The sequence below is a fragment of the Bos javanicus genome, chromosome 2, assembly GCF_032452875.1.
Source record: "Bos javanicus breed banteng chromosome 2, ARS-OSU_banteng_1.0, whole genome shotgun sequence".
NCBI classification, from domain to species: domain Eukaryota; kingdom Metazoa; phylum Chordata; class Mammalia; order Artiodactyla; family Bovidae; genus Bos; species Bos javanicus.
The window spans coordinates 97,811,139-97,825,418 of NC_083869.1; the positions used below are offsets into that span (position 1 = coordinate 97,811,139).

General features: G+C 38.8%; 1 protein-coding gene across 15 annotated transcripts in view; it reads left to right on the plus strand.

Annotated features, from left to right (window-relative positions):
* UNC80 (unc-80 homolog, NALCN channel complex subunit) overlaps positions 1-14,280 on the plus strand; it is a 231,215-nt gene that overhangs the window by 118,917 nt on the left and 98,018 nt on the right. For 11 of the 15 annotated variants that reach the window (XM_061383689.1, XM_061383579.1, XM_061383649.1 and 8 more), the window contains exons 26-28: positions 3,981-4,146; positions 11,360-11,563; positions 13,571-13,671. In XM_061383689.1, the coding sequence (XP_061239673.1) occupies positions 3,981-4,146; positions 11,360-11,563; positions 13,571-13,671 (471 nt within the window). The remainder of the gene's footprint in view (positions 1-3,980; positions 4,147-11,359; positions 11,564-13,570; positions 13,672-14,280) is intronic. The other 4 variants (XM_061383660.1, XM_061383671.1, XM_061383680.1 and 1 more) reach the window with 1 other exon arrangement.

The window sequence follows — 14,280 nt, forward strand, 5'->3', positions numbered from 1 at the left end:
GGTATTAGTGGTAAAAAATCTGCCTTACAAAGCAGGAGACATAAGAGATGCAAGTTCAGTCCTTGGGTTGGGAAGATCCCCTGGAGGAAGACATGGCAACCCTCTCCAGTATTCTTGTGTGGAGAGTCCTATGAACAGAGGAGCCTGGCAGGTTACAGTCCATGAGGTTGCAAAGAGTCGGACATGACCTAGCACACACGAGGAAGAAAAGGCAAAAGAGCCTAAAATGCAATAAATAAGTTAATTTGATAGAGCTAGGCAATCTCAGGAGGTCACTCACTGGATAGTGGGGAGTGGAGGTAAGTGAAAAGGAAAATTAATATCAGCTAAAAATATATTTTTACCAACTTAACAATTTTTTTCCATCTACATCCCTAGATGGAACTTAGTGTATTTGTTTCTCCCCCCAAAATGACTTCTGGTAGCATTTTTATTCTCTCTTTTTGTAAACCATCAGATCAGATCAGTTGCTCAGTCGTGTCTGACTCTTTGCAACCCCATGAATCGCAGCACGCCAGGCCTCCCTGTCCAACACCAACTCCCAGAGTTCACTGAGACTCATGTCCATCGAGTCAGTGATGCCATCCAGCCATCTTATCCTCTGTCGTCCCCTTCTCCTCCTGCCCCCAATCCCTCCCAGCATCACAGTCTTTTCCAATGAGTCAACTCTGCATGAGGCGGCCAAAGTACTGGAGTTTCAGCTTTAGCATCATTCCTTCCAAAGAAATCCCAGGGCCGATCTCCTTCAGAATGGACTGGTTGGATCTCCTTGCAGTCCAAGGGACTCTCAAGAGCTTCTCCAACACCACAGTTCAAAAGCATCAATTCTTCGGTGCTCAGCCTTCTTCACAGTCCAACTCTCACATCCATACCTGACTACTGGAAAAACCATAGCCTTGACTAGACGGACCTTTGTTGCCAAAGTAATGTCTCTACTTTTCAATATGCTATCTAGGTTGGTCATAACTTTCCTTCAAAGGAGTAAGCGTCTTTAATTTCATGGCTGCAGTCACCATCTGTAGTGATTTTGGAGCCCAGAAAAATAAAGTCTGACAGTGTTTCCACTGTTTTCCCATCTATTTCCCATGAAGTGATGGGACCAGATGCCATGATCTTCGTTTTCTGAAAGTTGAGCTTTAAACCAACTTTTTCACTCTTCACTTTCACTTTCATCAAGAGGCTTTTTAGTTTCTCTTCACTTTCTGCCATAAGGGTGGTGTCATCTGCATATCTGAGGTTATTGATATTTCTCCTGGCAATCTTGATTCCAGCTTGTGTTTCTTCCAGTCCAGCGTTTCTCATGATGTACTCTGCATATAAGTTAAATAAACAGGGTGACAATATACAGCCTTGATGTACTCCTTTTCCTATTTGGAACCAGTCTGTTGTTCCATGTCCAGTTCTAACTGTTGCTTCCTGACCTGCATACAAATTTCTCAAGAGGCAAGTCAGGTGGTCTGGTATTAAACCATACTCATAAAGAATATCTAGAAAAGGAAAAAGCAGCATTTTTACAAAATTTATCATCTAAAAAAGCATAATAATCCATTTTTCTTCAAGCAATGATCAACTTCCAAACTTGAAAACACAAAAATTTTTTTAGAGAGTTTTGTCTATAAAACTGCAAATCTATTAAAATGTTTCCCTGTTGAGTTGGTAAAACCAATAACTGATGACCAAGCAGCATGGAATTAAATTAATTCCCATTGGATGCCAAGATGATCCTTAATAACAAAGAAAATGACCATAAAGAAGTCTCTTTACATCTATGTTCACTCATTAGGGAAAACAACATGTTGAATGCCTTTGTATAAGATTGTGCTAGAAACTGTACCAATTGTACCAATGGGATTTAACAAATCACTATAAAGAATACACCACTGGATCCCAAATGCTTCTAAAGTTAAATGATCAGAGTAAAAGTCGTTCAGTTGTGTCCAACTCTTTGCGACCCCATGGACTGTACAGTCCATGGAATTCTCCAGGGCAAAATACTGGAGTGGGTAGCCTTTCCCTTCTCCAGGGGATCTTCCCAAGCAAGGGATTGAACCCAGGTCTCCCATGTTGCAGGCAGATTCTTTACCAGCTGAGCCACCAGGGAAGCCTGATCAGCAGCAAAACACAATTCACATTCATATTTGAAGAGTAGATATGAATATTTGAGAGTTAGGCTATGAGAAAGGGTGGTGTAAAGGGTGCAGAGGTGGGAGTGAGGGTGATGCAGAGATGAATATGCTGTAACAGGAAAACCAACACATGAACAACACACAAGAAAGGAGCAGAGGGCCAACGCTAGCCAAAGAAGGGGCTGGAAAAATCTGAAGGACATTCCTGAAAGAGATCATATATGAACACAGCTTTGAAAGATAAGTAGGGTTTTGACTAGTAGATACAAGAAGTTGGAAGAAATAACTACTTTAGAGAATCAAAATTGTTATTACTTTTTGTCTCAACTAAGAAGCTTATCTAATTAAATTTGGCTGCCAAACTGGAAAGTAGTTAGGTTGTTTTCTTTTTCCTAAAAAGGATTAATTTCAGAGGAGCAATTATATCCTAGAACATTTTTTGACAATGTTAAATAGACTCCATGTGGTTCCTTCTTTTTTCTAGATTTGATACAGTTTTCTGAGTACCAAACTATAACTTCTATTCTTAATTCAAAGGGAAAAGAAACTATAGAGTCTAAAAGTTTCATTTATTAACAACAGTTAAAAGCTTAAGGTTTTAATCTCCGTACAAACTGGATTTTTCAAAATATCTTTTGTTTTTCAAGCTACTTGAATCTAAGGACTTATTGTGTCATAATTAGAAAAAAATCACTGTATAAAAATAAGGTTAGCATTTTATATATTTTTCATTTATCAGGTCTGAAAGTGTTTTATAGATTAATGATTAAGTATGATCTTCAGCATGAGCGAGTCTCTCTTCATTGAACAAATCAAATGTCCATGCTCACCTCACAGATTGAACTCCTACTAAATACTTATATTCCCTACTTTCGGCTATGGGATCATTCTGTTCATAAGTGGATGGAAAAGGATCCCCTCTTATATTTGAAGTCTTCCTAAAAGAGAAGGAGTGATTCTCCCATTGTCTGATATTGTTATCATACACGAGGTTTCTTAAGCCAGAACTGCCTTTTCCTACCTGTTTGCTGAGCAAATTTTACTTAATCCTTAGGACTGAATTCCAACATCACCTTGCTATTTGTTTTCTGTTTATGTTCTGTGATATGATGATTTATAATAAAAAATATATGTTTGGTCTTCATCTGTAGTTCTGGCACAGTATTCCTAAAACCCTTGGAATTTCTTAAGAAGGGTGACCAAGGTGTCTTAATGAGGTGACTTGTGGTATGCCTCTAGATTACCTAAGGATCAGCTGTCACCGAGTGATTAGAAAAATGAAAATTTCAGTCCCACTCCCCTCACCTCTAGGTGGCAATGATTTAATCAATCATGCCTATTTAATGAAACCTCCATAAAAACCCAAAAGGACAGGGTTCAGAGAGCTTCCAGTTGGTGAACATGTGACAATTGGGGAGAACAGTGCCCTTGGATGACTTGGAAGCTTGGTTACCCTCACCCCATTCCTTGCCCTGTGCATTTCTTCCATCTAACTATTGCTGACTATATATATATTTTTTATGATAAACCAGTGATCTAGTCAGCAAAATATTTCTCTGGGTTCTGTTACCACCTCTAGCAAATTAACTGAACTGAGGAGGGGTGTTGTTGGAACCTTCAATTTGTAACCAGTTGGTCAGAAGCACAGGTAACAACCTGGGCTTGCAATTGAATCCTTAACCTGTGGATTAAGGAAAATGTTTTCATGGCCACAGTCTGAAACTGGTATAAGGTAGATGGGAATTGGCTATTTCAATGCTGTGTGTGCTACTCAAAATGGAGTGAGGTTTGCCAGAAGACCAATGCAGTGCTGGGGAGACGCCTTCATTCACATGCTCCCCACTGACATTGCAGGACTTGGAGAGCTGCAGACTTCGTTTGGACCCTGAATTAGACCGGCACAGATATGAAAGGAAGATCAGCTTTGCTGGAGTCCTGGATGAAAATGAAGACTCAAAAGATTCCCTTCACAGTAGTAGCCACACCCTCAAATCAGATGCTGGTGTTGAAGAGAAGAAAGGTATGGATAAAGCAAAAATTAATTCATGTTTCTGGGTTTCTCAAGGGATATTTGGTCTGGGTCTAAACTGCAGAACTGTGCACTGAAAGAAATCCAAATTATTGGCTCCATACAGCACTAACAGTGTTCATTCAACTAGGCCATCATGCTAGTTAGGAGTTGAACTCTAGCTCAGCATCTCTCCATACCCCATTGAATATAAGGTGCCATTCGTTGTCAAATGAACCATTATTTTATATACCATCTACTGCTACTGCTAAGTCGCTTCAGTCGTGTCCGACTCTGTGCAACCCATAGATGGCAGCCCACTAGGCTCCTCTGTCCCTCGGATTCTCCAGGCAAGAATACTGGAGTGGGTTGCCATTTCCTTCTCCAATGCATGAAAGTGAAAAGTGAAAGTGAAGTCGCTCAGTCGTGCCCAACTACCAGCAACCCCACGGACTGGAGCCCACCAGGCTCTTCAGTCCATGGGACTTTCCAGGCAAGAGTACTGGAGTGGGGTGCCATTGCCTTCTCCGTTTATATACCGTAACAAAGGAAAAATACTCCCCTTTCAGCTCTTACACAATGCTTTCTTATCAATGAATTTGTTTTATTCTTATTGAAAGAAGACTTTCAGATGTAATTAGATGTAGATTTTTATTACCAGTCCGTATGATTCTCTCTGCAGGAAAGTAAACTAATTAGTTTTCCTAAACTATCTGCAATTCAGAGTTCAAATTCTTAATCACTTTTTAACTCAAAATTGTCACTGTCTGTGTTTTTACGTATGATAATGTCCTCTGTGTCATCAGAATGTTAGTAATACATCATTTCTTAAATGAATCTGTAAAGCTCTTGGTGCTTGTTACATAAGCCAATGTGCAGTTGTATGAAGCTAGCCTACCTTCAATTCCTGTTTCAGGAATGTTGCCGAACATACATGACTTACTACCTCACCTACTCCTTCACCCAACTATCATTCAGCTCCTGAGACTTAAAAGACGCTGGCACCCATTTTGTACATTTTGTTGCTGGTGCTTTGTTGCTGGTGCTTTAGATATTCACACGAACACAAGCAATGGCAAGTGTGTCACAAGTACCACTTGGCTCTAGTGATATCTTAAGATGGCATCAATTGTAAGCCAAATCTCAATTTCAGAGATGTTCAAATGTTAAAAAAAAAAGGTGCATCTTAAAATGGTGAAATAGAGTAACTAATTATGTGACCTTGTCCAAGTTTAGCTGCTAAGCCAATTTTCTTCTCTGTAAAATTAGATTATTAACACCTACTACATTGTAATGCTGAGAGCTTAAATGAACAATGGGCTTCCCCGATAGTGCAGTTGTTAAAGAAATCCACCTGCAATGCAGGAGACCCCAGTTCAATCCCTGTGTTGGGAAGATCCCCTGGAGAAGGGATGGGCTACCCACACCAGTATCCTTGGGCTTCCCTAATGGCTCATTGGGTAAAGAATCTGCCTGCAGTGCGGGAGACCTGGGTTCAATCCCTGGGTTGCGAAAATTCCCTGGAGAAGGGAAAGGCTACCCACCCCAGTATTCTGGCCTGGAGAATTCCATGAGGTCGCAAAGAGTCAGACACGACTGAGCGACTTTCACTTTAACTTAAATGAACAATGCAAGTAAAACATAAACTCAATAAGGACACAGTCTCTAATTAGGAAATAATAAATAATCATCATTGGTTTTTTAAAAATGTGTATTATGAGCATATAGATCAGAACCCAGGCAGAAAATCCTAAATATGAGTTAAAGATTGCAAAGTTTTAAGGTGCTCTTTAAAGCTTCCTTTAAATTGTTAACTTCTCTGATTTTTGTATTTCTTAAATTTTATTGCCCTTCAGTGTTTTTCTAACAAATTTCCATTAAGTGAATATCAGCATATTTGTAAAAAGAGTCAAAGACAGTTTTCTCCACTGGTATATTTTCTGTAGTCAGTGACTCCATAAATGTTTGGTAGTTCAAGGAATACATGTTTCTCAAAAGAAATATCCCTACAGAAGACCTAAACAGATATTTTGCCAAAGAAGACCTGGCCAACAGGCACATAGAAAGATGTTCAATGTCACTAATTACTTGAGAAATGCAAATCAAAACTGCAACGAGGTATCACCTCATGAAAATCAGAATGGTCATCATTAAAAGTCTACAGATAATAAACACTGGAGAGAGTGTGGAGAAAAAAGAACCTTCCTACATTGTTGGTGGGAATGAAAATTGGTGCAGCCACTATGAAGAACCATATGGAGGGTCATTAAAAACTGAAAATAGTTACCATATGATCCAGCAATTCCATTCCTGGACATAAATCTGGAGAAAACTAATTAGAAAAGATACATGCACCCCAGTGTTCACTGCAGCACTATTTACAATAGCCAAGATACGGAAGTAATCTAAATGTCTATAGACAAATGAATGGATAAAGAACATGTGGTGTGTATATACACATACATATACATACAATTGAATATGAGTCATAAAAGAGAATGAAATAATGCTATTTGTAGCAACATGGACAGACCTATATATTAACATATTAAGTGAATATAGAGAAAGACAAATATACGGTATCACTTATATGTGGAATTTTAAAATATGATACAGATGAATTTTTTTACAAAACAGAAATAAACTCACAGACATAGAAAGCAAACTTGTGGCTACCAAAGAGGATAGCAGGGCGTGGGGCAGGAGGAGATAGTACTATATATAAAATAAACAACAAGGATCTACTGTATAGCATAGGGATGTATACTCAGCATCTTGTAATAACCTACAATTTAAAAAATCTGAAAAAGTATAGCCCTAAATAAGGAAAAACACAACATATTTAAAATATTTAAAACTTTGTAAAGAGTGGATATATTCTGGTAAAAAAACCTTTTTAAAATTTCAAGATCAGAGTGTTGTCACAACATTTAAAAATGTAAATATATTGTGTTGAATTTATGGTGAACAGAAACCATGTTGCAGGAAGAATTAGCCAAGTTTTATCAGTTTCTGATAGTAAGAAGTATCAAGTCAAGGTTTATTCAAATACTTCTACTTTTTTTTTTTTTAGGAGTACATATATCTTTTATTTTTTTTTTAAATTTTATTTTATTTTTAAACTTTACATAATTGTATTAGTTTTGCCAAATATCAAAATGAATCTGCCACAGGTATACATGTGTTCCCCATCCTGAACCCTCCCCCCTCCTCCCTCCCCATACCATCCCTCTGGGTCGTCCCAGTGCACTAGCCCCAAGCATCCAGTATCGTGCATCGAACCTGGACTGGCGACTCGTTTCATACTTGATATTTTACATGTTTCAATGCCATTCTCCCAAATCTTCCCACCCTCTTAACAAGTGGTGCTGGGAAATCTGGTCAACCACTTGTAAAAGAATGAAACTAGAACACTTTCTAACACCATACACAAAAATAAACTCAAAATCAAATACTTCTACTTCTGACAAAGAGGGCTGCATATGATGAGAAACTTCCATCTTTTTTTATCACTTTTTAAAAATTGAAGTGTAGTTGCTTTACAGTGTTGTGTTCCTACTATATAGCAAAGTGGTTTAGTTAGACATATATATATTCTTTTTTGTATTCTTTTCCTTTTTTTTTAATTTTCTTTTTTTTAAATTTTATTTAATTTTTAAACTTTACATAATTGTATTAGTTTTGCCAAATATCAAAATGAATCCACCACAGGTATACATGTGCTCCCCATCCTGAACCCTCCTCCCTCCTTCCTCCCCATACCATCCCTCTGGGTCGTCCCAGTGCTCTAGCCCCAAGCATCCAGTATCGTGCATCGAACCTGGACTGGCCATTATGGTTTATCACAGAATATTGAATATAGTTCTCGGTGGTATGCAAAGACCTTGGTGTTTCCATTAGATATATAAAAGTTTACCTCTGCTAACCCCAGCCTCTCATTCCATCACCCGACTCCTTCTCCCTGGGAAACCACCAGTCTGTTCTCTATATCTGTGATTCTGTTTCTGTGAAACTTACATATTTTAAACATATCCTACAGGGACTTTTTTCCCCACTCAAAATTATATGCTAATTATTATTTAAAGTAGTTGAAGCAAAAAGCATTAATACTGACATGGTTACATTTCAGCAGAGTAAATTCTATATCATTTTAAGAAATAAAATCTGATTAATTTTTAAGAACATTAATTTCATGATTATCATTTATGTAAATTGCCTTTAATGTTCAAATGCACAAGCATTTTTCTTCTCATAGAATGGCTATGGGATCATATGAACCTATTTAATAAATTAAGAGCAGAAAGCTAGAAGTATAAATAAAATGAGAACATATTCATAAAATGTCCTTTACCAGTTGGCAAGAAACTTCTCAAAGATTCCTAAATACTCCTTAATCCTTTTAACAAGCTGATACCAGATGCTAAAGCCGATGTGAAAACGGGGACCGCAGGGACCCTGCTAACTCAGATTATTAAAATTGTATTTAAAGTTTCACACCATCTGTTTGTATAACATCTAAAAATGTCAGTTCTTGAAATAAACAACCTGAGGACAGTTGGGATTCTACAAAGGAAAACTAATATGAAATCATCCTTAGAATGAAAAATGTCTTAACTAAAATCTCCGAGCAAGATCTGATATCATTTTATCCATATTCCAGATACAAACTAAGACTGGCTTTCCAGAATACAGATACCAAGACATGTGTGATTCCTCAGTAATCATGTACTGAACATCTGCTGTATACCAGGCACTATTACAGGTTCCTAGAATATAGCAATAAACAGGGGAAATTTCCCATGTATATTTTAGTTTAGATTAGCTAATAATGAATAACATTAAATTCTGGACTTTCAAGTAGAGATAAATAGTATGAGGAAATCAAGTTAGAGTCAGAGAATTGGTAGTGACCTGGAGTAGGAGGGATTCTAGTCACAAGTGACATTGAGCTGAGACTTGCATGATGTGAAGAATCCAGTCATGCTAAGGGCTGAGAGGAAAGTCTTCCAAACAGAGATAACTGAGAACAAGGCTCTGATGCAGGAACATGGGAGCATGTGAAGAAGGGCAAGGAGGCCAACATGGTTGCAATAGAATGAATTGGAGAAAGAGTGTTAAAAGATGGGGTTGAGCAAAGGTCAAATAAATAGGGTCTGTAAATATGGTCAGAAATTTAATTCTATTTAAATGTGTCAGATAGTTGTTGGGAGATTTTGACCAGAAAAGTGATATAATATTTGTATTTGTGATTATGTATTTAAAAGATGATTCTAACTCTATGAGTAGAGGTAAGAGAGTACAGTTTGCTGGTTATATTCATCCAGGGAATAGGTGATGGGGCTTTCAAAATCCTGTATTTGGAAGTGTTGCATCAGCAGGACTTGCTATGATGTGGTGTTAGAGAAAAGGGAAAAGCAATGTTTTATCCAATATAGATGAATTTGTTTCTTTAATATTAGTTCTCATTGTCATGGATGTACTTTACCAAATCTGAATCCTAACTATTATGTCCTTTGTAAATAACCAATGCCATTCTGAATATTATTTTTTGAATTATATGATATTTCCAATTATCTTTGGTAGTAGAACAGGGTTCTCAAAGTTAAATTTTTTTGCAGCATATTAAATTGGGGTTACTGTACTATATTTGTAAGCAGAAAAATATCATGAAATCAAACAAAGAACGACAAAGTGTGCCTCTGTAAAATTTTTAAATTCTTTCTTTAATCTTTTTGTCTACTTCCCAGTCTATTTTGACATAATTGTATTAATAGTCTTTAAAAATAACTATATTCTGTTTCAAATGCATTTCAGATAAGTCATAAAGTCTCAATTGTGCCTAAAAATAATACTGAAAAATACAGTGGATGAGTTTGTGCTATTACTAAAATTGAGCATTATGGTCTTTATGGAATATATTCAACTGTGCTGCAAGAACTTCTGTCTGGATGTGAAATTCTATCCAGATGTGTTCAGGGAGCTCCATGAAGCCATTGCCAGCTGAGTGGTGATAATTTTAGTCTTTCTCAATCATGGGTATAAATTAGAGATTAAACATTTCACATGATTCAACAGCATATCTTCTAGGCTCCTTTAAATGTCACTAAAAGTGTATACTTAATTAACATTTTATGGAGTGGTACAGTCTTCTATCACAGTCACAGACTAACTCTCCTATGGGTAAGAAACTTGAGACTAAAATGCAATCTTCTTGATTGGGACTAAAATATTAATAGCTGTATCTTGCATAATTAGTAAGAAATCTTGTTCATGTCTTAAGAAGGAAAACTTAAAAAAACAGCCCCTTCCTGAGTATTACTTGAAGCCCTGAACTTTCAGAATCACCCTTACAGTATCAGTATGTGACAATCCCAGATCTTCAGAGGAAAAGGAAGGAGGTGTGGATATGACTATGGGAAATAAGGATGCTTTTGATTGAAAAGTAGGTTTCTAGCTGAACGTGTTTCTTTTACCCTTTAATTTTCCTCACTGATGACTGTTTCTTCCAGAACACTAAAGAGGAGTAATGCATGTTCTTCTTGGTGTATGTAGACTGTAAGGTTGGTGCAGGGTGTTGCAACCTTTGGACTCATATCTCACCCAACCTTTTGACTAAGAGGAGCAATCACTAGGCGCATTGAAAATGGAACCATTTCACACTCGTGTTCACCCAAAGCACCCCACTGAAAAAACAGTTCTTTTAGTGCCTTTGCTGAGGAGCCGAGCGGACCCCACTGCTGATTGTTGGAGAGTGAAGCAACTGTTGTTTTTATTTCTTATTGAGGTATTCCCAAATGAAAGGGTTTCCCATGATGGGGTTTCCCAAACTCACATAAATCTGCCTGTCCTATTTCAAAAGACAAAAACACATGACTGATGATTCTGTGAAATCAAGCAATGATGCTATGTCAACATGCTAACAGTCTTGGAGGACTCCATGGTGAGGGCACACTCATGCTTGTGAATTCTGGGCCAGAGAGAAAGAGCAGGTTGTTCCCAGCACCGATGAGCTGTGTGTCCAAGAAAGAAGCTGCACCAGCCCTTCCTGGTGGACCCAGCCTCCTGCCCGTCCAACAAAGCTGCCTGGCTGGGCACTTGGGAGAAGCTCCTTGTCCAGACCAGCAGAGAAGAGGTTGTTCAGTGACAAAGTTGGGGAGAGCTTGGCTCTGACGCTTACTGGGGAGAACTAAGGGGGAAAAAGCCCTATTTTATTCTTTTAATACAGTTCCCAGCAGGAAGATCAGGATAGGAGGTTCCCGCCTGCTCCAGATTAAAGGAACCCGCAGTTTCCAGGTGAAGAAGGGGGGTTCCTTGTCCAGCATTCGCCGGGTCGGCAGCTTAAAGAGCAGCAAGTTATCACGGCAGGACTCAGAGTCTGAGGCTGAGGAGCTGCAGCTGTCCCAAAGCAGGGACACTGTCACTGACCTAGGTAACATAGAGGAGTGGGTGTGTGCAGGGACGTGGGGGGTAGGAAGACAGAGCCCAAATCCCCATACAGCTCAAGTCCATTTCCTCACAGGTCCATAGTCGGAGGGCAGAGTCGTAGGTTAGAGTACCCACTGGGTCTGTAAACGATGTTGCCTTCCAGAGCAGGGCTGCTCCAACCTTACTGTGCAGAGTCAGCTGGGAGCTTGTTAAAACGTAGAATCTGATTCAGCATCTCTGAAATAGGAGGCTGAGATTCTGCCCTTTTAACAAGCTTTGTGGTGAAACTGATGCTGCTGGTTCAAGGACCACAGCTTGAGCAGGGAGGATATAAAGTCTACAGTAGGGAAAGAAAATACTTTAGTGACGACGACAGATTTTTTTTTTTTTTTTTTTTTGAGATCCAAATGCTTTATGCCTTTATACTTCTGAACAGGACCTTTAAAGCAAAATGTAGACATTCTCTTGATGTTAAGCTGACTTAATGTACTCTGTAAAATAAAGTCTCTCTTTCTCAGTGAAAACAACCAAAATTTTAGAAAGGAAAGATTGTCTACACCTAATGATTAGTGACCTTCAGCAAGTCACTTAACTTCTTGGGAATTTGTTTTTCCCAGTTACCCAATAAGAATAATTCTGTGTGCTCCTTAACCACAGTGAAAAGATGCTCTAAAGATAAATTAGGAATTATTATAAAGTATATCAAACTCCTGAGAATCAGATTTATATACAATCAGGATATTAGAGTTGTAGACTGTCACCATAGGACCCAAAGAGACTGTGAATCCCAAAATATGTTAGTCCTATGGGCCTGATCATCATCTTAAGAGACAAGAAAAAGATTAAATGTGCATGCCAGTAGAACTCACCAGCTGTCTAGAATTTGTTAGGTAAAAATTGAAGTACATATTCTTTGCCATTCAGTCCCTGTGTGAAAACCAAAATGGAAAGCTCTTCTTTATAAGTAAGTTATTTCAGAAGTTAGTTAGAAGTTACCCAGGGAATGTGGATAAATTATCAATTTAGCCTGCTGAAATAGGAGCTGAGTATGTTTAATCAAAGAGAATTTAAAATAGAAAATGTTTCTACACCTACCCACCCTTCCCTTTGAAAATAGCTAATTTATGCATTAATTGAGATTCAGCCTATTTTTCAAGAACATAATAGAAAAAAAGCCTCATGCCATCTTTAGTTTCAGATCTGAGCTGTAACAGTATCATCAGTTAGTTTGGGGAAAAACATTATTTGAATTAATTATTTAAATTGATCCCTTTAGCCTAACCAGTTAAGTCAAACTGTCCAAGCTAGAGGCATAGTTTTGTCATAGAAAATATCCAGAAAAGCTGGTAGATTGGAGCGCAAAGCTTTGTTGTCTAGTATACTAAGTATACTATCTAGTATATCTAGTATACTAAGAACTCCTGCGACATGTCTCCTTCAGAGAGGAATTTGGACAAAGAGTTATCCACAACTGGGCACATTTACTTCCAAATTCCCTTCTTTTTTTTGAGGCACCACCCATCTTTGAAGTAGCTCTGATAGCAAAGCCAGCTGGTGTGAAGAGCAGTTACACTAGCTGTGGTCACAGTCCCAGTGGAGGTGACAGCACCCTTTGTGCCCACTGCAGGTTGGCTGGTGTCCCTACTTACCTACACCTGCGAGGTCTGGGCAGTCTGGAATGGGTTTGGGCACACTCAACCAATAACTTGCTCATCTCAGCAATTCAAGGACTTGGCTCTGTGTTTTTTTTTTTTTTTTCCTCTGCTCCCATGTCTCAAAATGGAAGCCACTGTAACAGAGATCATAAATGTCTTTGTAATTGCTGGTTCAGCTGGTGGTAAAGGGAACATCTCCTATTAATATTCCTCCACTAAAGTCAATGCTATGCCCTGTAACCCATTGGCCATGGTAGTGTGCCCTAGGATTCAAAAGCATGGACCATGATACCATAGCAATGTGCTCTCCAGGGAGACAGAACAGTACAACCTTTCTTGGTGTTTTTCTTTTGAAGAAGGGAGTCCTTGGAGTGCAAGTGAGCCCAGCATTGAGCCCGAGGGCATGAGTACAGCCGGCGTGGAGGAAAATTACCACAGGAACATGTCATGGCTTCATGTAAGTAGGCGTCTCAGAAAGAGCCCTGAGATCAATTTCTTTTGGCACTGGGGGCAGATCTGTGAAGAGAGGACAAAAGACTGTACTAAAAATATCCATCCATTTCAGCCTCTTAGAAATCTATATGTTCACATTTCAGCTGAACCTCTGGATCCTCACTAAGATGGGTCTTCTGCTGGACTGTATTCATTTGAACCTTTTCTAAGACCAAGGGTCCTTTGTTATGGTTGGCTTGTGAGTCAGTCAGGGAGAACCCTGAGGGACCAGGCTAGGTTGGTGGTCGAGAGAACTCGGGTAACACAGTCAAGGCCTCATGATCAGTTTTACACAAGTTTTCACAAGTGCTGAGAGCAAGATCATGGTGTCAGTCTTGAGTCTGCATTCTACCAAACTGTAAACCAGGACATGGAGATTCTATGATTAAGGTCACACCTCAAAGGGCTCTCCTGAGGGCACAGGCAAGAGGGAGTCCCAAACACAGGTTGTACTTCAAGGGCATGAAGAAAGGAAGAGAAAGCTCAGGAAGTAATATGTAAGATCCACAGTTGGCAGGGTACTGGCAGCACTGTTATTGATGTTAGTTATGGAATGTCTCCATCTCCTCTTTCA